Source organism: Gossypium raimondii, chromosome 4, assembly GCF_025698545.1.
Source record: "Gossypium raimondii isolate GPD5lz chromosome 4, ASM2569854v1, whole genome shotgun sequence".
Classification (NCBI taxonomy): domain Eukaryota; kingdom Viridiplantae; phylum Streptophyta; class Magnoliopsida; order Malvales; family Malvaceae; genus Gossypium; species Gossypium raimondii.
Window position 1 is genome coordinate 16679467 of NC_068568.1, and position 25370 is coordinate 16704836.

General features: G+C 34.9%; 1 protein-coding gene across 1 annotated transcript; it reads right to left on the bottom strand.

Annotated features, from left to right (window-relative positions):
- Positions 1 to 6372: 6372 nt before the first annotated feature.
- LOC105767931 (ras-related protein RABC2a) lies at positions 6373 to 9240 on the bottom strand. Its single transcript, XM_012587532.2, has 6 exons — positions 8843 to 9240; positions 8672 to 8740; positions 8110 to 8175; positions 7566 to 7687; positions 7082 to 7210; positions 6373 to 6728 (listed from the first exon to the last, which is right to left on the bottom strand). Exons 1-6 carry the CDS (start codon positions 8982 to 8984, stop codon positions 6618 to 6620), a joined length of 639 nt encoding a protein of 212 aa, XP_012442986.1. The 5' UTR covers positions 8985 to 9240; the 3' UTR covers positions 6373 to 6617.
- Between the last annotated feature and the right edge of the window lie 16130 nt (positions 9241 to 25370).

The window sequence follows — 25370 nt, forward strand, 5'->3', positions numbered from 1 at the left end:
AACGTTTGGAGACACATTTTCCCACCGGTCCCAGATGAACGTAAGTGGCCGCCCGTATCTCTTGCTCCTTTTAAACTGTTACCGGATAGAGAATTGCATCGCAAACCAAAGGGTCGACCTTGCTTGACTAGAATACGTAACAATATGGATATCCGAGAAACAGCCAGTCAACAGAAGTTGTGCGGATGGTGTGGGAATTCAGGCCAAACTAGTCGATCATGCCCTAATCGCAATAGTTGAATGAAATTGTAAAAAAATTATATTGTTTTCAATTATTAATTGATAATTGTATTAATTGTTAGTAAAATTATCAAATTATATCAAATTATTAATTGTTAGTACCAGTCAAATTTTTTTTCCAAATCTAACATTATGTGAATGTAAAATTATTAACTGTTAATTGTATTAATGGTTAGTAAAATTATCAAATTATATTTAAGTTAAGGGTTAGGGTTTTTAAGTTAAGTGTTAGGGTTTTTTATTTAAGAGTTACAGTTTTAAAGTTAAGGGTTTAGTGTTTTTAATTTAAGGGTTACGATTTTTAAGTTAAAGGTTTAGGGTTTTAAAGTTAAGGGTTAGGGTTTTTAAGTTAAGGGTTAGGGTTTTTAAGTTAAAGGTTTAGGGTTTTTAATTTAAGGGTTTAGGGTTTTTAATTTAAAGGTTTAGTGTTTTTAATTTAAGGGTTTAGGGTTTTTAAGTTTCAGGGTTTGGGTTTTAAAGTTAAAGGTTAGGGGTTTTAAGTTAAAAGTTTAAGGTTTTTAATTTAAGGGTTTAGGATTTTTAATTTAAGGGTTTAGGGTTTTTAAGTTAAGAGGTTAGGGTTTTAAAGTTAAGGGTTAGGGTTTTTAAGTTAAAGGTTTAGGATTTTTAATTTAAGGGTTTAGGGTTTTTAAGTTAAGGGTTAGGGTTTTTAATTTAAGGGTTTAGGGTTTTAAATTTAAAGGTTTAGGGTTTTTAAGTTAAAGGGTTAGGGTTTTTAAGTTAAGGGTTAGAGTTTTCAAGTTAAAGGGTTAGGGTTTTTAATTTAAGAGTTTAGGGTTTTTAATTTAAGGGTTTAGGGTTTTTAAGCTAAAGGGTTAGGGTTTTAAAGTTAAGTGTTAGGGTTTTTAAGTTAAAGGTTTAGGGTATTTAATTTAAGAGTTTAGGGTTTTTAAGTTAAGGGGTTAGGGGCTTTAAGTTAAGTGTTAGGGTTTTTAAGTTAAGGGTTTATGGTTTTTAAGTTAAGGGTTTAGGATTTTTAAGTTAAGGGTTAGGGTTTTTAAGTTAAGGGTTTAGGGTTTTTAATTTAAGGGGTTAGGTTTTTTAAGTTAAGGGTTAGGGTTTTTAAGTTAAGGGGTTGGGGTTTTTAAGTTAAGGGGTTGGGGTTTTTAAGTTAAGGGTTTAGGGTTTTTAAGTTAAGGGTTAGTGTTTTTAAGTTAAAGGTTTAGGGTTTTTAATTTAAGGGTTTAGGGTTTTTAAGTTAAGGGTTAGGGTTTTTAGGTTAAGGGTTTTTGGTTTTTGGTTTTTAAGTTAAGGGTTTAGGGGTTTTATGTTAAAGGTTTATGGTTTTTAAGTTAAGGGGTTAGGGTTTTTAAGTTAAGGGTTTGGGGTTTTTAAGTTAAGGGTTAGGGTTTTTAAGTTAAGGGTTTATGGTTTTTAAGTTAATATTTTAGGGTTTTTAATTTAAGGGTTAGGGGTTTTAAGTTAAGGGTTAGGGTTAGCGTTTTTAGGTTAAGGGTTTAAGGTTTGTCAATTAAATTATGCATTTAATTATAAAGTATAAATTTATAAATTTTTAATAAATTAGTTTAGGGTTTTTAAGTAATAACTCAAAAAATTTCTATTTTATTACATCAAATAATATCAAAATATTCAAAATATTTGTACAAATAAATTTAAATACAAAATCAATGTCTGTGCTCGCCGGATTTAGTGCCATATGGCGGCCGTCGACGGTTACGCGTTGGATTCCTCCTTTGTCCAGCTTTCGGCTGCGGTTGTGGTTCCTCCGGCGGGGATTCTGGTTCTTCCGGTAGGGCATCTGGTTGTCAGAGTTGGGACGATAAGCCACCTTGATAGAATAGTGAATGTGGAGGTGTTTGCATCACCAACGGCGACGGTGTTTGAAACTCATACGGTGGTGGGGATTGGTAAAAAGAAGAGCTCTTCGACGGCCCCTCTTGCGATCCCTCGTACGTCGCTGACCTATACATCGACGGTCCACTCGGCGTAACAGGAAATGGAGCTGAACTGGGCCATTAGCTCCAACCTGCCATAAGACTCGGAAAAGGAAACATATAAGGGTTAGGATACATAAAAGGGCTAGGAAACGCACCTAGCATTATTTGAAAAGGCGGTTGCGTGGGTATCATCGGTTAAACTGCTGGGTCAGGTGACTGTGTCGGTGCTCTCGTTTGGCCTGGTGATTAAATGGTCGCTGATGATGGGCCGGGTGAATGTCTAGGCCTCGTTGAGGGGCTAGCATCGTCGTCCTGTCGTCTTGGATTTAAAGGCCCGCGTCTTTCCCTTTGGACACGTAATTGCCGTTGTCTCTCCTCTGGCGACTGTAAATACGGCTTGCCATGGATCCTAAACCATGGCATGTATTCTGGCACGCACGCTAACTCCAGAACGATGATCAGTTCTATACTAGGTATATAGTCATACCGATCTTCCCACATTTGGATGTACTTAGACCAAGATCTTGGCCAATCCGTATTCAATTGCCGAAGGTCGATTTTGTGGTGATCGTCAAACACCTCAGGTTCCACGGGAATCGGTTGTCTACATCCAAATTGCCGTAACACCCTGTTTGACTGGTGCATCTCCACGGTCGCGTAGTTGATCAACGCGACTTTCGCGTGCCAAGCATTTGGACTTTGTAAGAACTCTTCCGGAATTACTGCCCGAATTGCCAGATCCTCGTATGGTGTCCATTGAAACTATATGAACGTGATAGAAATATTAGTTATATACATAATACTAAATACTAAATACTAAATACCAATCGACTAGCGAATGATGGAAATATCAATTTGATTTAATACTTACATGTGCTTCCGACTGTTGGTCTAATAGAAGCCGTATATCTTCAAGAGAGGTAGGTAATCGAGCATGACTTGCCGGATGGTTCTACCTAATTAAATAAATTTTTAGCATACTTTTATTTTTAAAAATCTACATAATAATTGTAAAATCTAATATAAAATTTACCTCGTTATGAGTGGGAATGTATATGGGTGGTCCACTCGAGGACGTAGAAATGGAAAGTGAAACCGTGCCCATGACTGCAGTAGTGACAGGCAACCTCCAATTTTTGCTTTCCTCGGTTGCGTCGCCCTTCACATTTCCCGATATAACGTTACCAAGACGGTAGACCCCCAACTCAATTCACTAGCTGCTTTAAAATCAACGAGTTTCAGCAGCCATCTTAGATGTACGCAGCTCCGTGACGAGTCCGGCATTAGATAACCTCCAATTAACTAAAGAATGTATGCCCGAGCATATCAGATTCTTTCTATTTCGGTTGAATCTTCATCCGGATCCGGGAATGTGTCTCGTAACCAGCCCATCTCGATCTTACCTCCGTTCATTTTCTCCGGAATAGCGCCCAAAAGCTCGTAGCACACCGCTCCCTAATCGTTCGATTGGGCAGACCCGGTGACTAGGTACCCGTCCACCGACAATCCCAATTGCAGACTGACATCTTCCAAAGTGATAGTGCACTCTCCACATGAAAGATGGAATGTGTGCGTCTCGGGTCTCCACCTCTCGATCAACGCACTGATTAGTTTCGGGTCCACCTTGCATCCCTGGCCTACCGTCGCCACATGCCAAAAACCCGCTTCCATGAGTAGTTCTCTACCAACGGTGATGGAGGAGCATGCATATTAGGATATTGCATTCCAATATCGATCTCTGACTTTATAACAAATATTAAATTAATAATTATCTAAAATGCATAAATAAAAAATTCTTAAATAATATTTAAAAATTAAATTTAACGCTTACCATTTTCATTTGTTCCACCGATATATGCTGCTTATCAAGATGGGTCAATTCTCCGGCCATTGCTGAAATCGTACAAATTTTTACGGTTTAAAAAATTTTAAAAAAATAAAATTATTTAAAAATAGGGATTTAAGAGAAATTTAAGAGGAACTTGAGAGCAAATTGAGATTAAATATGGATTTGAGAGAAATTTGGAAAGAATTTGAGAGGAAATTAAGAGGAAAATTGAGAGAGGATTAGTTTGTGAAAAAAAAAGGGGTAGGGGTATTTATATTTTTGTTTTAGACCGTTGAGGGGGGAAACGGTAAAAAAAAAGACCGTTACCTTGTTCACTTGTGGGCAAATCGCGTCCCAGAGAGCGCTTCTACGTCGACAAATCGCGTCCATGTCGGTAGCACTTTCTTGGCGTGGACACAAACCGTTCTTACGTGGATGCGATTTGCTGCCACGTCAGCAAACCGCGCTGACGTGGACGCGATTTGCTGACACGTCCCTTGACATCGAGCTGACGTGAATGCGATTTAGGGGAAAAGGGCCCATTCCGGTAAATAATAAAAAACCGGGCCCATTTCGGTAAATTTAAAAAAAATTAGACTTTTAATGATAAATTGCCCTTAATTTTGAACCATAAACGTAAAAACATAAACATTTAACCATCTAATTAATGTGTTTATGAAAAATGCTCTCAGTATAAAATGCATTTTTCACAAGTTTACATCAGATAAAATTGACTGTACTTATCTAACTAATGAAGAAATCAACGTATATTCTAAAATACAATTAATTTGGGCAGCAATGATACAATAAACTTTGCATGGTCCTAAATATAATATTAATATATTTTATATTTGTTTAAGTTCAACTCGACTTAAAATGTTAGTCTAAAATTTTGTTCAAACTGCTCACATTTGTAAAAGATTAACCTAAACTTATTTTAAACCTCCTATATTACATTTTAATTTTTATAAAAAATATTTGTATTATTTTATTTTAATATTTAATAATTTTATACATTTATTTATTGAAAATTTTTATATAATCATCTTAACATTATTTTAATGTTTACATTAGAGTAGAGGTGCTCATGGTAAGGCATTGCCCTTGCCCAGACGATCCTTGAAATATGAGAGGGTTTGGGTAAAAATATAGGCCGAAATATGGGCTTGGGCAAAAAATGAGGCCCGATTAAAAAGCGGGCAGACCTCGGCACCACTTTTTGGCCGGGCCCCACCCCAAATATAATAAATATTTTTATTTTATTTTTATTTTTTAATTTTAAAATACTTTTAAAATACTTTTTTAAAATTTTTTAAATTTTAAATTTTTAAAATACTTTTTAAATTTTTTAATTTTAAAATATTTTTAAAATATTTTTTTAATTTTTGTTTTAATTTTTAAAATAAATTTTTGGTATTTATTTAAAAATTGGGCCGGGCCGGGCCGGGCCAGGGCTTATGAATTTTTTCCCAGGCCGGGCCTGGCAAAATTCTAAGCCCATATTTCGGGCCGGGCCGAAATTTTTTTCTGGGCCCGGCCCATGAGCACCTCTACATTAGAGTAGTATTATATATTTAGTATAGATTTTTTTTAATGTGTTGTAAATTACATAATATATAAAAATAACATAATATAAATTACTACAAACTTAAAAATGAGTAAGTTGGGCCGTACTCGGGCGTTGAATGTTCAAGCCTGAACTTAGACCATATTAAACGGGCCTAATTTATTGTCCAAGCCTATTTTATAGGTCTATTTTACCCAAATCTTCTCAAATTCTGAACGGACCTTCGAGCCTAAATGGATAGCCCAACCAGGTGCAAATCTAACTACAAACAACAACCGTATACAAAACCCAAAGAAATCGCATACCTGATTGAATAACAATATATTAACGTAGAAGCTTATGCCTGGCGGGTAAGATTTTAGCAGGCTAAATTAAGTGGTACAGTTTATATTATTTACATTAATAATAAATTTTCTCTTTACCATACTCATTAAATCTATTACAAAGTTTATGACTTCCACAATTAAAGATTGTGTAACAAAAGGGAAAAAATTAACGGGGTTCATCAAATTTAAAAAGTAATTCTATGTATACTACCAAAATCACACAACTCTAGAAAGTTTAGGCTTTGTTCATGATTTGGTCCGTACTACTTCAGTATCTAAATTTTTTTCCATTTTGGTGTTAATGATGTTTAAAAAAATAGAGGAAACCGGCCTGTAGTTTCTCAAAACTAAAATTGATAAAATCTTATGTAAGGTCAACAATGTGTTAATAAAGAAGAAATGTTAATTATAAACATTTAATGGATAATTTTACATCGCTAGAAAAATAAAAATTTATAATTTTTTAATTTAAAATAATAGATCGCATCCAGGTTTAAACAATATCTACTCAAATAAATCAATGAAAGACGATCAATCTGGTTTTTAATACAAGCTACAGAAGGCAAACAAATTTACACAAGTTAAATTCCAGTGGTGATGATACAATAATCTATGGCAAACAGCACTATAGGAAACCCAATAAATCATATACATGATCTGTTCACAACCAGTTAAGGTAGAAGCTTAAAGCCACCAAACATGGCTTCATGTTAAAACAACTCAAATATCGCTGCAATTTAAGAGCAACAACCACCGCCGGGAGAAGCCTGGTACTCTGGCTTCTGCTTTAACATGTTTCTCTTTCCTACAGAAGACCCTTCTTCCAAAAGGCTTGGAATTTCCATTATCTGTAAGAAAATCCATAGCTGGTCAGAACCAAGACAAGAGATTATGCCATTCTTATTTTTGTCACCCTCATTCAAAGGTTCTTTGTTCATGGTACCAGCTTTGTCCTATGTAATATAACAGTTGGAAAGAATTGGATAAATTCACATCGTATTGATTTCATCATGATTCATGAAGAATCATTGTGTCTGTTCAAAAGTTAAGAAACTACAATTCTTAATGATTGATGTATATAAAACATTACCCCACTGCATAGTTAAAAGTTTTTGAACTGACCCACACGCAAATAGTTGTATATATTACTGGAAATTTGAAGAACAAAACTGCTGTTTATATACATATAGAAACAAATTACCTTCAATGCAAGCTCCTCAAAGCATTGCTCCACGTTTTCTCTTGTTTTAGCACTGCATTCAAGAAACATGGATCCAAGCTCTTTTGCAAGTGCAACGCCTTCTTCTCTAGTTACAGCCCTTTCGGAATCCTGAAATGTAATCAAATCAGATACAATGAAGTAGACTATAAATTAACAGAAAATGATTCAAAAATAAGTCCTCAAGTAAAGAGAAACGCAATATCAAGACCATAGGGGATAACACGAAAGGCAAAGCAGCTTATAGTATTAATGGGTGCAATGGCCCCTTTATGACTGGTAAAATTTTTCTTCGCAACTTTGTTCCATGAGGTTTCAACATGAAGGAGCTTTGTCCCACAAGAGTGTGAAATTGGCTCTTCACAATAAACTCATCTATCCTTGACCTTTTCAACGGATACGTGTGAATGGGGTCGATTTATCTTCAAATTTTAGTTCTAAAGGATTTGAAGGACACTAGGCTTACTCTGTCAACTTTATTTCCTACAAGCATCTTGACACAGTCCTGATTGGTAGAGTAAAGCTCCACTTCTTTGGCCCAAACATCAGACAAATTTGTGAAGGTCTCTCTCCGTGTTACATCATAAACTATAACCAAAGCCAAGAAATAAGTCAAACAATTATGCCAATTTAATTCATGAGCACACCATATAATATGTACTACAACCCCTTGAACGGAATCGACAAGAATCGCAATTGATAATTTATTCAGGACGAGAATATAAATTTTAGGATCCAGTCCACCATTTTGAAATGATGAACCAAATGCAAATGTGCCGTAAATAAAAACTGCATGAAATTGCAGAAAGTAGAGCTCCATCAAGCCACAATGCATCTTCTTGACCAGTCCAAGAAGAAAAGCATCATCAAACTAACCTTATTATCAGCCACATGATTAAGAAACCGTTTTGCTATGATATCAGATAGCTGAAATTTGCGAGATGAAACCGGTGATAGGCTCCATTGAACAAAATCAAGAAAGTAGAATAAAGCCGGAAACATGAACTTACCAAGAATGATCCCTTGAGCGCCCCTGTAGTAAGAGCTTGTTAAGGTTCTGAACCTTTCCTGTCCAGCTACAAGAAGCATATTGGTTTCACAAATAAATCATGATTTCTCCACGTTGCAAGACAATTATTTCAATGTGCTTTCATGAAGAAATGAAAAAAAAAGTGGACAGCATTAAAGAAGCAACATCAAGCTAACAACAAAGTTAAAACCCAGAAACACATTTCAACAAATTAATATATTATCAATTGTATACCTCTTTTCACCATGAATGATTTTACATATATTTTCTGAAAATTTTGATGATATTGCAGAGTGAAGAATTGGGGCCATGAAAAACCATAGCAGATCAACACACATTAACAAAAACACTTCAACGATGCTAATGTCATACTAATGTATTAATGAACATATTAAGTCGGTAAAAGTAAGCTCTCTCCAAGGTAAAATGGAAAAACAGTCAACTGACTTCAATTAGACACTGAATGATTTTGACAAAGAATTCTAATTTGAGACTGAAAGACTAAAATGAAAAATAAAACAATATTAGCATGAATTTCATACCAGTATCCCAAATGGTAAGCTTTAATCTCTTGCCACCAACAGTTAACAGCTTGATCTTAAAATCCACACCTAAAGCATTAGATTTAAGCAAAACCCAAATCATATTTTTTACTAATCAAAGATCCAGGATTGAAAAAATGAATGAAAAAAAAAAGAAAGAGAAAATCGGACCAATGGTGGGAGCTAGATCTTCCGCAGAAGTTGAAATGAAGCTAACAAGCAAACTACTCTTGCCGACACCAGAGTCTCCGATCAACAAGATCTTGAATGAAAGATCATAACTTCCACTACTTTGCCCTGAAGATGATCCCATTTCAAATTTTCTATGAACTTTTCCACTTCTTTTTCGAGGTATCTGTTGTATCCAATGATGATCTCAAAAAAAAAAAAAAAAACCTTGGGTGAGGAAATGAATGGCTTCTTTCTATCAAAAGTACAGTGAAAAAGAAAGTTAATATATATATATATATATATATAAAGGAAAAAATTAAAAAAAAAGGGAAGAATTTTTTTTTGTTTTTAAAAGAGGAAAACAAAGGAAAAGGAAAAGGAAAAGGAAAGAGCGAAGCGAATGAATGCTTTGTTTGAGAGAGAAGCTAAAAGAAAACGGCTAACTGTGGAACACAACACAACTGACACCAACGTTATTCTTTTCCCTTTTTTGTTTTTGTTTTTATTTTATTATTATTATGTAAGAATTGTACCCACGTGGCACGCGGGAATAATGGAGAGTGTTTTGCACGCTCCAACCGTCTGGTGGAGAGGTGCTTTCTTGGGGCAATCAAAGATTTGTGCCTTAATTACCTTGGGACAAAATGAAATTGTATGCAATAAATAGATAATGCTAGAATAACTATTTTAATAAAATTTTATTGATAATTTGTTGTATTTAGAAATATAATTGTCAAATAAGTCATTGTTTTAATGATAAAATTTGTGTAGATTCAAGTGATTGATATTATATTCAACATTGTTTGTAAATCCTATGAAAACTTTAAACATATATCTAAATATAGTGATAAAATTATATTTTATTCCTCGTAAAAATATATAACTTGATTTTTGTTTTTTAATTTTTTGGTTTCACCTCTATTTGTAGCTAATTACTCATTTCCTATTTGAAGATTGCTTCCATCGAAAAATATTATATTATCAATAAATAGTTAAAAATATATTTTATCAAAAATAAATAGCTAAAAATGAAATAAAACACTAATGTATTAAGCTTGCATAGGACGGTGGTTAAAATTTTTGTCAATCATGCGTTTGACACAAGTTCAAATCATATAACTCCTATCTCCTACCCTTAATATTGTATAAAAATCACTAATAAATAAATTTGCTATGTTTTCAATTTTTTTATATATCTATTTTTTAAAAATTTTACAATATCATACGCCTTGTGAAAATTTTAAATTCTAGTTATGATGTAATGAATATTTTCTCATAAACATATTTATGTAAAATTATATAAATAAAATTACAAAAAAACATTAATGATTGATTTTGTGTATAATTATTAAATACGGGTTGAGTGTTATTAATACTGATTATAATTATAATTGTGTTTTAAAAATAATATATTAATATTTATTATTCAAAATTTTCAAAAATAATTTTTTCCTGTTATATCATGCATCATATTGCCATCATCGTTGTTTCTTTGAAAACATATTTTATATTATCATCGAATTAAATTTTATTGTAACAATTTTAAAATCCAACATGAATTTATCAATTTTAATATTTATTTACCAGACTGGCAATTAAACATTCAGGGTTTGGTTCTCCAAAACTTTCATTTTAGAATTTATCATAAAACTCAAGAATTTGTTTTCAGTTTTACGAAAAAGAAAGGAAGAAAGAAACTTTACATTTTATCTAATAAATACAATAAACATTATAATAGCATTGGTCCTAAAGGAAGCTTAATTTCAAATTTCGAAATTTGATTATACTTCAATAGATTATTTCAATGATAGACGTGACATGAATGATATAACCATTATAAACAGCTAGCACACAATATATTATTAGAAATTTGTTTCTATTTACTCTTTTTTTTCATTGGTATTAAAAAGACTTCATAAGAGAAGTTTGTAAATTTTTATACCGACCGTAACATATTTGAATCTAACGTTGGGACTCAATCCAACCACATATGGGTGGATTTTTTTTTTAAATGCGTTTGAAACACAAGGTATAAAATTCGGGTCAAGGTTGAGTTGTGGCACCTGGTTCCCATCCTTAGCTATGTATTATTTTATTTGTTGATCCAAATAATCGGCATGAAAGAGATGACAATAGAGAAAGGAGATTAGTTCATCTTAGAGGGGCGGAGAGTCATATAACAATTGTGATAGATGGTAAGTAAGTTGAGAGAGAGAGAGAGAGAGAAGATTGTATGTGTTCATCTTAGAGGCGAGAGAGTTTATATACAAGTGGACCTATTAAGGAAAGATGTTGCAACCTCTTGCTAGCCCATTGATCCCTTCAAGGGTCTTTGTTAGATGAGCGCTGTGACATTGCTTAGGTTGTAAGGTATATAGGTGAATAATGATGACCATCCCATTGGTGTAATTTGACTGTCAGAGATGGTGACTCTTGTGTTCCCTAAGCTTTGATTGAATATTACCCCTGGCAGAGGTGTGTTGGTGGAGCTATATTCTGGTGAAGGTACTATGTGTAACAATATTATATTAAAAATTCAAAACTAACAAAAACAATGACATGTAGCAACCTTCTAACACTGTTTGTTAAGTTTTTTTTGGTAAATGAACAAAGCTAATCATGAACAATTAATCTCATGAAGAACACAATTTGCCTGTAGTGACTCACAACATGTCACCTAGCAAAGTAGATAGCATGTTGTCGGGTGGTTTTATCCACTATTGTAGCACAAAATAATCTCCCAGTGACATCTTGCATAAACAATCTACAACATAATTGGCTTTCCTGTATATATCAAAGATTTTCAGTTCCCAATCTCTGCTGCAAATTCTAATGCAGTTTAATAAAGGTTCATGGTTATACTCTCATTTACCTACCTTAATCTATTTAACAACCCTCACACTATCAGTTTCTAGCATCACTCCCCTATATCTTTTATTCCAAGCAATCAAGAGACCGTTATAAATCACCCAAAATTTCTCTTACATAGGTGCATATCCTCCAAATCTCCGACTATAGCCTATCCGACACATACCATCATCATCCCAAATAATGACTACTGCAATAGCATCCGATCCATCATTAATCATCGCACCATCAATATTGATTTTCACCTACCCTGTAGGTAGCGGCTTCCACCCAACTTGAATCCAAGAATTTGGTCTAATAGTTACTTTAGAAAACAGATTATTCTTAACATGTTGGGACCAACTGATACTATGATTGATTATATCAATAGATGAACAAGAGGGCCTCCAAAAATGAACTCATTTCTCTATTCCTAAAGATTCCAACAGGCCAATACAAACAAAGTATTCCAACGCATTCTCACAATTTCGTCAATCTTAGAGTTTGCAAGATTACTAGATAACCAAGTTTCAAATTCAGAATCAAAGAAAATTCATTGAGACGATGGAGGAACTAAGCTTCTCCTAACCCAAGAATTGACCATGCAGTCCCTCACTATCTGCAAAACGTTTTCTTGAGTTGCGCCACACATAATACAAGCAACATCCATTCTCATTCCCCATTGGAAACTTTTTGAGTTTGTTAAAAGCCTATCTAGGGCAAGCACTTATAAAAATGTCTCACTTTTTGAGTAGCATCCAGTTCCCAAATAACTTAACAACAAGAGTTACTTGCACCCTAGCTATGTCCAACTGTAACACCCAAATATCATTATTAACTCGAAATTTAGGAAGCTAGGACTAAATCGAGAGGATTGACGAATTTTGGGACCCCAACGGGTAATTTAGAAATTTAAGAGGTTAAATTTTAATTAGTTGGATTCTAATGCTAGTTGGGTTAGGATGGAACCGACTGGTTCCAAAGTAAGAGACAAAATGATTAAGAATGGGTGGTGGAAATGATCAGTGAGAACCGTGCCTAAGGAGTATATATAAGGCATGGCTGGAGCCAAATTTTCTGAATGCTGTTGATAACAATTTTCTCCTCCTATAACATCGACTTCTTCAAACGTCCTGAAGAAGGAGGGGGATGCAGATGAAGAAAGCTTGGCATGTGATAATAAAGCTTGGCATGCGACAATAGAGTTGTGGGTTTAAGGCTGGTAAAGGGTTATAGAGAAACTGGTAAGTTTCCTCATCTTCCTCTGTGTTTAAGAACTAAAGAAAGAAGTAGAATAAGATTCTCAAAGCTTCTGTAAAATTTAAGGTTCTAGGTTTTTAAGAATTTACCACTGTTGGTTTACCTAAAACATGGTTGTTGTACTTAGCTGCTAGGGCGAAAGAGGCTCTGGCATTTGGACTAGCTAAGTTGTCAAGGATAAGGAAACAATGTTAGTGTCTGCATTCTATCTTTTGGATACTAAATGTTACTATGAAAAATTGTCATGTAAATATTAATCATGTTAGTAGATGATTATCTAGCATGATATATTTATCTGTATGGTATGTATGATTAGTGTATGCATGGTATGAGAAGGGTAACTAAATATGGGTTAGGCGAAATTATGAACGAGAAAAAAGGGTGATTGTATTATATACCGCCATACGGTGTTGCTGTGTGCACCCGTGATGAGCAAAGCTCCAGGCCTTGTAGTTGTTGAGTTCCTAAGGTAGGAACTGTCCATGATTAAAAAGCCTTCTATGGGGATATTTAATCAAGAGTAAGGGTATTCGCATCTCTAGTGAGCCTTAATGCTCTAATGCCATGAGGGCAGAGAAATTTGGGAAAGGCAAACATAGAAGTCACTTGGCAGTTGTCAAACGTCGACCGTCAGTAATGTTAAATGTGATTATCAGAGAGTTAAAATCTGATTTGAATGTTTCCATGTTTCTTCATAAATTCCCTAAGTAGATATCACTAAGTTCGCTTGAACTTATAAGTTTTCTGCTTACACGCAGGTTGATTAAGGATATGGAACTCGAGAGGGACCAAGCCAGACTATGCTAAAAGCAAAGTGGATTACAGAAGTTTGCATGTGTCCATAGGGGCACCCGTAGAGGCTCCACCTTAGGGTTGTAGTTGTCATTTTATATTTTTTAGCCTTAGTTCAAATAGATTTGTAATTTATTATGAAAGTGAAGCGTTAAGGTTGTATCATTAGTTAATATAAGTTTATTAAGAATGTAATTTAATTCAAAAAGGAAATCTTGTTAAGTCATTCAAGTTATTGTGACATCTGATATTAAGACCTGGCGAACGAGTCGGGTAAAGGGTGTTATAAATTTAGTGGTATCAGAGCTTCGATTTAGCCGATCCTCTGGACATAGGAGTTACGAGATGGGCCATATACACATGATTATATTAAATTTGGCTTAGTCCATCGAGAAGGGATAGAAGATGGTAAGCATGACAAAGATAAGTACAGAACTAGCGGATTATAGTCAAAATGATAAAAAAAATAATATAGGGAAGAAAAAGAATGAAAAATTTCATTGCAATGAGAAAAACCAGTACAAATACAAAAGGTGCAATCAAATATCATCCTCAACAAGCAAATCAGTTGTATCTTCTGCGTTTTCCTCCTCTTCAGTAATAATCTCCTTTATTGAAGCAGAAGTAGAGGGCTTAGGATTGGATGAGAAGAAGAAACTGTCATAATCTTTCTATTTTTTCTAAAATTCTTCCCACTTAGCACCATAAGGGTTTATCTCGTCAAAGCTTGGATTTTCATTGATAAATTGGCACAGGCAGCTGAAGTCCACTTGACTCACATCAAAAGGGCCCACGACAACTTCGGCATGAGGGTTGTAATTGAACTTCAGCTTGGGAAGATAATCTACGATCCCCACCACAGTCCTTTCTTTGTATTGCTCCAAGGCTTCATTATTTTCCTTATAAATTCTTTCCAGGTGCATCAAGTGGTGCTCCTCTTGCACCTTGATTTGGTCCTCCAATTGGTGGACCCTACTCTTAAGTTCCATTTTGAAGGAGTTGTGCTTGGACTCCCAACTGGAGGTAGATTCGGAAAATTCTTAAGCCTAACAAGCTACGATCTCCTACGCTTGGCGAATTTAAACCTATTTTTGATTTTGAGTGGCTAAGGCCGCCTCTAATTCATCTCGTTTTGTCTCGTTCTCATGACATCAGTCACGGAGGACACAACCAAGCAAACAAGATTCCTCTACCTTGATTTGGTAGAAGTCTAGCAACTCTAAGAGTTGGTTTTCGAGCTTCGAAAGAATAAGGGAGAGTATATTCTTTCAACTCCTAGGACAGGTCTTTCTCCTAGCGTTGGCTAATCTTAGTTGGGGAGAAAGGAGGCGGACTTGCAAAAAAATGACCCTACCAAGGGAGAAAACTTGACATTTCGCTAGAAGAAGTAAGAGGTTTCCTTGGACCAAGATGGAGAGGTGGCGGTACAGAATGGGTAGTTCAAGGGGCAAACTCACCAAGCGAACTCTGTGCAAGAAGGGTAATGTCTATAGGAGTAATGGACTCTGTATAATTTAAGGTTCTAGGTTTCTAAAAATTTACCACCGTTGGTTTAACCAAACATAGTTGTCGTGCTTAGCTACCAGGGCGAAGGAGGCTATATCATTTGGACTAGCTAAGTTGTCAAGGATAATCAAACAATGTTAGTGTCTGCATTCTATCTTCTGGATGGTAAATGTTGCTATGAGAAATTGTCATGTTAATATTGATTGTGTTAGTAGATGATTGTCTAGCATAATATATTTATCTGTATGGTATGTATGATTAGTGTATGCATGGTATGGGAAGGGTAAATAATTATGGGTTATGCGAAGTTTGGAATGAGAAAAGGGTTGATTCTATACTGCCATATGGTGTTGCTGTGTGCACCCGTGATAAGAGAAGCTCCAGGCCTTGTGGAGGGGACACTGTGGCGTTCGAACATCAATGTATAAGAAAAATGAAATAGAGGAATGGAAAGAATGTGAAAAGAAGGGTACATAAGAAAGATTATGGCTTGGTCATGGAACCGATTGGAAGCTATACACCTAAATTGAGTATGACCATAGCTGAATGATGCTATAACATCATCATTAAAATGAGTATGACCATAGCTGAAAGATGATATAGTATCATAATAGAAATGAGTAAGACCACGGCTAAAAGACGCTATGGCATCATATGAAAGCACACTAGTATGGCTAAACAAAATTAAGACCATGGTTGAAAGACGCTATGACATCCTTCAATATTCCACCGGGACAGTAAAAATGAGGTTATATTATGTAAGACCATAACTAAAAGACACTACGACATCAGGGATAGTCTAACAAGACGTTAAACACGATGTAGTCCATTGGATAACAAACATAGAGAATTCGAGATGTAAGACCATAGTCGGGCTATGCCAACCAATATAGTTTAATAGAAAATAAAACACGAGATTGTTCGTTGGGACACTAAACACAAGGTAGCCCATTGGGACAGTAGCATAGGAAGTCTACCATGAAATCTGTAGATCCCATACAAAGTAAAAAATCATGCTTAAGTCTACACTGGCACACAGTCTTATGCGTATATTAAAATGATGGAAATGCCTAGCCAAAGGGTTTGATAGCCTGAATCGAGTCCTTTTAAGAAGAAATGTAAGCTAAGACTGGTTGGCTAGTAAAGTCCGTTGAAATATAAGGGAAATCTAGGTAAGACGAAAACGTAGAAATAACTTGGGCAGTCGCCAACCGTCGAATGCCAGAAATATTGCATGTGATTATCAGAGAGTTAAAATTTTATTTGTATGCTTCCATATTTCTTCTTAAATTCCCTAAGTAGATCTCACTAAGTCCACCCGAACTTATAATTTTTTGCTTACACACAGGTTGATTAAGGATATGGAACTCGAGAGGGACCAAGCCAAACTACGCTAGAAGCAAAGTGGATTACGGAAGCTTGCATGTGTACAGAAGGGCACCCATAAAGGCTCTGCCTTAGGGTTGTAGTTGTCGTTTTACATTTGCGAGCCTTGGTCCAAATAAATTAGTAGTTTATTATGAAAGTGAGGCTTTAAGGTGGTATCATTAGTTAATATAAGTTGATTAAGAATATAATTTAATTTAGAAAAGAAATCTCGTTGAGTCATTCGAAAAATTCTAGCATTCGATACCCGGACTGGATAAATGGGTCGGATAGAGGGTGTTACACCAACTATTGTTTTATAAGCATTAGACATTGACAAAGCCAAATTTGTTGTTCCTTTCCAACTGGTAAAGTTTGGTTCAACCCCATCTCTTGGTGGTAAAATAGTTCAGATCCTCCTTAAAAGAGAATGATTCAGCCATAACAAAATTTTATTTCATGCCCAATTCCTATTCACATCAACCAATTCACTAGCAGTAGCTTCCTTATTAATTCCAAGTGAAGAATATTTGATATTCCAAAGTGGGCTAATATTCAAAACCCACCAATCTGTCCAAAATTTCACCACCTTACCATCGCTTACCCTCCAAACAACATTCCTACTCACCTCTTCCCATATTCTTGAGATGGACCACTATCGTGTGAGAATATGATATGCGAATTGTGCAAGCACAGACATCGAATCATGTAATAAAGTGATAAGTGAGATCGTCTCCACAGGGATCAAATTAGGTATAAAAATGGTCAAGTTATGAAACTGATTAATGTTATGGAAAAATCGAGTTAAATACATAGTGGTAAATTAAAATAATAAGGATAAGTGCAAAACGTATACTGACTAATATTGGAAAATAATATGGCAAAGCAAGAGTAAAAACGCAATGGAAATTATGAGAATAATTACATGAATAAAATGCGAGAGAATAAATAAATAACAAGAATGCTATGGCAAAGATACTACGACAAAGGATAGAAGGTCTATGATGTTGATTGGAAGGTTGGGATTACTAAGACTCTGTCTTTACTTTCAATAATGCCTCAGTAAAATCGTACTTAACCTACTGCTCAGAAGAGACTTAAAGTGACCTGTTTCTTTCGAGAGCAAGATCTCAAGTTACCTGGCTTGTGTCTATAGGCCTTAGCACGACACCTGCACTATTTTGTCTTCATTCTATACAAATGCTGCTTTATATCTAGAGTCTACTGCTGGTGTTTGGTCGAATAGCCACTTGTATCATTCAATTTCAGTTCAACTAATCCAACATTTTCTGAATTAGATTCAGTTTACGGGCATACTGCACACTGATCTATGTCTAAGGAATGTACGCATACAATTAGGAAATAAAAGCAATTGAATGAAACAGTAGATTAAATCAAATATAGAATTCAACAATTAAAGAAAATAAAAGTTTCATCATATAATCCCAACCCTATGAGATTTAATTCATGGATTGGTGATTAAAATTCAAGTTCAAAAAACATCCAACATCGTTTTAATCAATTCAACTCAAGGGAGAACATATTAAGAAATAATGTAAGAACTTAGGAAGATGATTGTCACCAAACCAATCCACAATCCAGTAGCACAGTGTCCTGTGGTGGCTGAGAGGGATTGCTTTTAGCTTCCTCTGTCCATCTCTACTTAGCTGCTACCCTCTATTGTTGTCTCCGGGTCTCCACACCCCCTAGGGTTTCCTCCTTTGACTTTTTATAAGCCTTTCTTTCTAAGTAGCTCCAACAGCCCACGACGTCCTCTCTTATTTTTTAGCAAGATTTTTCTGGTACAAGTAGAGTTGGGTTGAGACTGGTATGCGTTTAGTATTGACTGTTATCTTCCTAAATTACCACGGCATACAAGGTGGCAAATTGTCCAACCTTTTGCCCCGATAAACCTTCACTCATTTATTTCTTTTTCCACATCTTACACCTGCCAAACCACCAAACACAACCCTTCCACACACAATTAAAATTATCTAACATGTAAACACAGTCTAAGCTCCTAATGCAAATGATAAAAATACTACTAAAATTTCCTAACATGCCACTAAATGTACTGACGTGCAAGCAATTAGCTAGGTCTAAAGGAATGAAATATAACTCTTTTCAAGTTATCACACCCCAAACCTGAGTTATTGCTTGTCCTCAAGCAAAATATTCATAAATGCATGTATGCAGTAGTATTGCCAGTGCATGTACCCATCTTGTACTGCCAATATATTCAAAGACTAATCTATACATCAGTTCTCAGCCATCGTCTCTCGTTAAAAACCTGTTTGAATTTCAAAGGTTTGATTTAACAAAGTTACTGCAAAAAATTACTCCCTAAAAATAAGATTTTCTAAGTTCCATGTATGTTCTAGCCATAGTAAAATATCTCATAGTTTACTCAGTTCATTTGTTACCTAAACTTAAGTCACTCTTGCTCTTATCATACTTGTATAAACCATTTACATTTATATTTTTTAAATCAAATATTTGGATATTAAGGGATTTAGCATGGCACAATATTCTTTGACTTGATAATCAGAATGGAGCATACACCGAATTACCTAGTACTCAATCATGTCACAATTTAAACAGAAATCACTCTTGAAGCTAAGGCTTTTATATTAGAAGATGGATGGTGCAGACAACTGCCTTCTTAGTTACTCAGCCTGTTACTATAGCGGAGTGCCCCTAATTTATTTACTTTCTATTATACATTCTTACTCAAACTCGTATTTCTAGTCAACAACACGATGGAGCAAACAAAGTGGTGTTGACTTGTTCGCCAATGCTAAGCATTAGAGTGCCTACTGTCCTTTATTTAATAATGGCAAGGCAAAATGACTGAATTTTTGCTTCAAGAGTCCCTAAGCTCATTAGACGATACTCACTACAACTCAAAAAAATTGAATATAAGACATCTTACTTTTATAAATTAATTTTCAAGCAGCCAATTCTATGCTAAATTTAGCTAATCTAGTGTCACATGTTCTAGGTGCATTGAAGAATCTAAGCTCATCATCGAACATCATAAGTACAGATTGTACTCCTCAAAGGCGAATAATACGTAATAGTTACATTATCGTGGCAAAACAGATTCAACTAAACTAAAATGACTATGCTAAAATGATCATACATACTAAATATAACATGCAATCTAAATGCACAACACACCCGTTAACATAAGGGATGCATTGTCCTCAATGCATGATCAAATATATAAGAGAACAACTAAAGAGAAATTTTACAACAAATGCTATTGCAATAGAAATGAAATTCAAGATGCATGAAAGAAACAAAAAAGAAAACTTAACTGGCTTGGACTAGCATGTAGATACTTTATTCTACCTGATGAGTGGATTTTCGGGTACTGACTTTGTATTGCCACTTCCTCTTTTTAGGGGTCATCTCTTCCTCTTCCTTGTCAATTTTTGTGAGTTCATCGATCAGACGATCAATGTTACAGTAGCTGGTGGTGAAGGTGGAACAGGGTTTTTCCCTTTAGTGGTAGTAATGGTGGCATTATCGACCTTTTATCCTTCTTTTTTTGGCTTAGTATTTAGGGATGTCGTCCTTTTGGGCTCTCTTGCAACAGTTTGAGTAGGTGCTTCGGTAGCAGCTTGAGTGGGCTCCTTGGCAGCATTAGCAAATAGGAGCAAGGTGGCTGCGAAAATAGCAAATTCTGGCATTGACTTTGTAAAATTTTTTGTAGGGATTTCCTTAGAGCCAAATCCTTACTCCTCACACAAGCCCAATATTCAGTTTCTTGCTACTAGGACTAAGTCATCTCCTCAGCCATGTGAAATTGATGGATTTTAAAAAGGGATATCCTCTACTCTAACTGCTTTAATGAGTGCACTATTTGTTGTTCAAAGGAGCTACGAGAAACTAGAGGCGCCGTCGTAGGAGTATGCGTAGTAGAGGAAGTAGTGGCATGGCAATGCTAAGTTGCCATAACAACATAAGTGCCTTAGATTTTGGCAAAGATGGTCCTGGTCAGCCCACCCTTGTTAGGGGTGATATCTTGCTCTGTATTGAGAGGATTTTGAGTGGTTTAACATAGAGCAGTAATAAGTGAGGGAAAGTTTAAACTACTCACATTCTTCTCAGCACACTGATGTACGTCTTGAAAAATAATTCTCCCGACATTAATCCTTCTCCTTTTGATAATAGAGTGCAAAAAAGCATTCTTTCTTTCAAAATAGTTGTATTGTGTGTAGACAGCATAAGTTGACTCCTCAAGAAATGATACCAAAATTTCCCAATTGGCTTCAACAAAGCCCTCTCAACAGTATAACACTCTTGACTGGAAACAATCCATCATGTTCCTTCGATACATAAATCCTCCAATACTTAGGCTAAATCTTCAGCAGTAATACTTTTAGCAAACAATGTGTGTTTGTCCTGCATACCTGCAAGACCAAACTGTGCATTAATATGGTTTTCATCAAAAGGAACGGAAGTACCTCTTACGTAAATAAAAGGGGAACCTGAAGAGTTAACATGGGAATAAAGTTCCTGAATAAATTTTTCTAAAACATCTTCCTGGTGCAAAGAAAAAATATTCCACCCATGTTTTTCTACTATGGATGACACAGATTCATCTATCCCATATATGGTTCATCTTTAAACAAGAACCCTTGCTCAAAATAGAAAGGAGATTTCGCGATGTTGCAATTGTATCTTGTGGCTACAGCACTGTTAAAGAACATATTTGGCTGAGTAGAACTAGCTACGGTGAGTATTCGATTGAGTCGAGTCGAATTGAGTCAAAAAAACTTTGATTTAGTCGAGTTGACGAATCCTATTTTAGAAATAAAACTCAATTTGGATTTTTGCTGAATCGAATCGAATCAAGTCAAAAAATTTTGAGTCAAGTCGAGTCGAGTTAATAAATCCTATTATTTATACTCAATGTTACGTTTACATGAACCGATTTTTTAACTAATAGATGAAGTATAAGGTTATTTAACTACAAAAACAATATAATGATTTTTCCTTTTAACTTAAAGAGTAAACATTTATCAAAATGACATATTTTTTCTTTTAATGTAATGGTTTTGACTTTTAACTTTAGAAAAGGTAAACATTTATCAAAACGACGTAGTTTTGCCTTTTCTTTTTCGAATTTTCGGATAACTCAAATTGTAAATTCATATTCGATTTAAACTGAAAAACTTAATTTTTTATTTGAGTTATCCAAATAACTTGATTAACTCAAATAACTCAAACTATTTGATTCAAAATTTTAATTTTTATTGAGTTTTTTAAAATTGAATCAAATTTTGCTCACCCCTAGCACTAGCCCTTGATGATTCAGCAATTTTGACGCGAGCCATTGGAGAAAACTAGAAGAAATATTGGAGAATGTAGTGGAAGAAAAGATAGGAGAGATTGGAGAAAAAAAAGTAATAAAAATGAAAGCTTTAAGGAAACTTAAGAGACGTGAGCAGTTGAGGAGAGAAAAATAAGGGAGATAGTGATAACAGCTCAGCAAAAGTGAAACGTGCTAGGGAAGTTGCATGACATGGAGGAAAAAAGAAGAAAACTAAGAGGATTCTAGGGTGGAAATGTGAAGTGCCCTAATCCATAAACAAAAAGTTTAACTGCTCTTCCATGGGCTTGCCAAGTAACAAAAATTGGCCCGGCTAACAAAAGAACAAATCCCTCCATTGGACTTATCTGCCCGGTCATCCTCACGTTGCCCATTTCCCAATTTGTCAGAATGATACGACAAACTTCACTTACTATCGCAATTGCTCAATTCACATTCTTTATTCTGTCTCTGGAAAAAAAAACTATTCAAAAATAAAAACAGAAATGGAAATAGTATTAAATAAGTATTAAAAAAAGTAAAGTAATTAAAGAAAAGACAAATGAAAGAAATTGTTAGCTTAAACATCTCAGAGATCAATGGAGTGCTTGTCTCGATCCACATGGCACTCCAATAGTGTTTTAAGCGGTTCCTATTAAATTTAAATGTGACCTACATTTTCAAACATTTGATATTAACAGCTCCATGATGATACACTTGGGCTGCTTTGAAAGGACCTGACTAGCGAGACTTTAATTTACTAGGAAACACTTTGAGTCTAGTGTTAAATAACAACACCTATTGTCCTAGTTCAAATTACCGCGACATGATTCTTTTATTGTGCCAACGCTTGGTCTTTTCCTTGTACAACTTATGCTTTGTGCTCAAGTTCAACAAGAAGGTGACATGGCTTGCCATATACAAGCTTAGAAGGTGACATCCCCAACATCATTTTGTATGTGGTATGATATTCCCACAAAGCTTTATCCAATTTGGTAGACCAATCCTTATAAGTAGGATTCACCACTTTTTTAAAACTTGTCCATTTGTTTGGGGGTGATATGTTGTGGCAATCTTACATTCCACCCGATATTGTTGCAAAGCATTAGCTACCAACTTACAATAAAAATGAGATCCTTTATCACTAATAATAGCTCTAGGTGTACCAAATCTTGTAAAACTATTATTGTGTAAAAAATTTATTATTGACCTTGCATCATTAGTAGGAAGGGCAACAACCTCGACCCACTTATAGACATAGTCCACTGCTAACAGTATGTACACCTTTCCCACTAACGGTGGAAATGGACCCATAAAGTCTATTCCCCATACATCAAACAATTCAATCTCTAGTATACTTTGCAATGACATTTCGTGTCTCCTAGATAGAATTTCTGTTCTCTGACAACGGTCACATGAGTGATAGAATTCATGAGCATCCTTGAACAGACTTGGCCAATAAAATCCTGACTAAAGTACTTTGGCAACAGTCCTCATCCCTCTGAAATGTCCTCTGTATGGAGGTGAATGACAATGCTGTATAATGCTATGTATTTCATCATCAGGAAAAAAATTCCTAATAATTTGATCAGCACAATGTTTAAACAAGAAAGGTTTATCCCAATAATAGTGCTTGGCATCATGAAGAAATTTCCGTCTTCTCTAACTTCCAAGTTAAACTCTTGTAGAAACAATATCCACCTGATCAACCTCAGCTTTACATCTTTCTTGTTCATTAGATACCTAATAGCAGAGTGAACTGTGTAAACTATAGCCTTTATACCAACTAGATAAGAACAAAATTTATCAAATGCTAACACCAAAACCAATAAATCATTTTCTGTGGTGGTGTGGTTATGCTGTGCTTCAGATAAAGTTTTGCTAGCATAGTATTGGAACGACGGAAATGTGCAAGTCTGCACAATAGCAGCAAGTAATAAAGTGACAAGTAAATGTCGAGTTATCGTACCCACAGGGACTGTGAAAAGAATTACTTATGAATGTAGTTTTAAAAACTCTTTGGTGAAGAAAAATATTTTGATTTGAAGAGGTGATTAAAAATTAGGATTTTAATTAAGTAAATAAATAAAAATAAAATAAAATTTCCAATGCACGATTTCAAAAGATTATTTTAATCAAGATGACATAATTGTGTTAGATTAATTACATTTCTTAACTTAGAATTATTAAACTCATGTTCATGTTGTTACGAATAAATTCACGGCAACTCGATAATTTGCTAACTTATGAACATACTCACCTACCAAAATCCATTTATCTCTTGACTATATCTCTATGTCAATTCAACCGATTAAAGAAATTTTAATAAGCGCAAATGTGTTAATGCACATACATACTTATGAAATCAAAATAATCTCTTGTACATATCTTTATGCCAATTCAAATAATTAATTCTATTTTCATAAGCACATAAAAGATCATGTGAGGTAACAATGTGTTTCTACCTTGAAATAGTTTAATCACAATAATCTTGCAAGTTATTCAAGGATAAGGTATCGTTAGATACCGTTGCTAATTTAACCCTCAGCTACCTTAGATGATTAAACGTGCACAGATTTAGTATTGTATCAATTAATTACAATTTCAATCCTTTTAAATAATTAATTCATTAGTTACCTTACAATTGTAATGCAAGAATAACTTATTCATGGTTTTACTTAATCAAACATATTACCGAGACCTATAACAACACAAACACAATTTTAATAACTCAAGTAGACAAAATGAAATCAACCTAACACGAATTAAATTTAAGCCATATTAATTAAATTAAACATATCAACATCACCAATATTCATAGACATGTTCATACCAACAATATTAAAATTAAAAGGATAAGGAACAAGAATCCAATCCGGTGTTTCTCCGAGGCTTGACTAGTTTGCTTCGCTCCTCCTTCTCCACTTTTTCTTGTTGAACTGAGGCTTCCACAAATACTTGAATGCTGCTCCAAATGGTGGTTGAATGAATCTTTTTCAAGAGGTGAAATCGGCAAGGGAATAGGGGAAGAAAATGAAGAACAATGGAAGGGAATGAAGAGATAAAAGTGAGAGAGAAATGAAGAAATGAATGGGTTTGAGATGTGTTTAAAGTGAGCAGACAAGGGGGTATTTATAGGTTGAGAAGGCTGCTAAAAATATCAAAAATTAGCAGCCAAAGACTCCCCCCATGGCTGGCCACACATGTGACATGTTTGAACATTTCAAACATGCTATTTTTAGGTAGGGGCAAATCTTGAAAGGCATGAATAGTGGAGGGGTTTGAATGCAAATCGAAGGAGTCTTCAAGGATAATTTTGCAAGCCAGATAATCAGAAAAACAAGCTGATTGGGTCAGCATGTGGGACAGTTTTGGGCTGTCCAGTGCTCGGTTGGATCGGTTTTCTCGGTTCAGCTTAACTGGGCCCCTTTTCATAAT

Excerpts from the sequence above, each read along its gene's own strand:
- LOC105767931 (XM_012587532.2), bottom strand. The coding sequence starts at position 8,984 with ATGGGATCATCTTCAGGGCAAAGTAGTGGAAGTTATGATCTTTCATTC. Across the intron at positions 8,176-8,671 it reads GCTTACCATTTGGGATACTG|CTGGACAGGAAAGGTTCAGA; the intron begins GTATGAAATTCA and ends TGCTTCTTGTAG. Across the intron at positions 6,729-7,081 it reads TTGAGGAGCTTGCATTGAAG|ATAATGGAAATTCCAAGCCT; the intron begins GTAATTTGTTTC and ends ATTTTCTTACAG.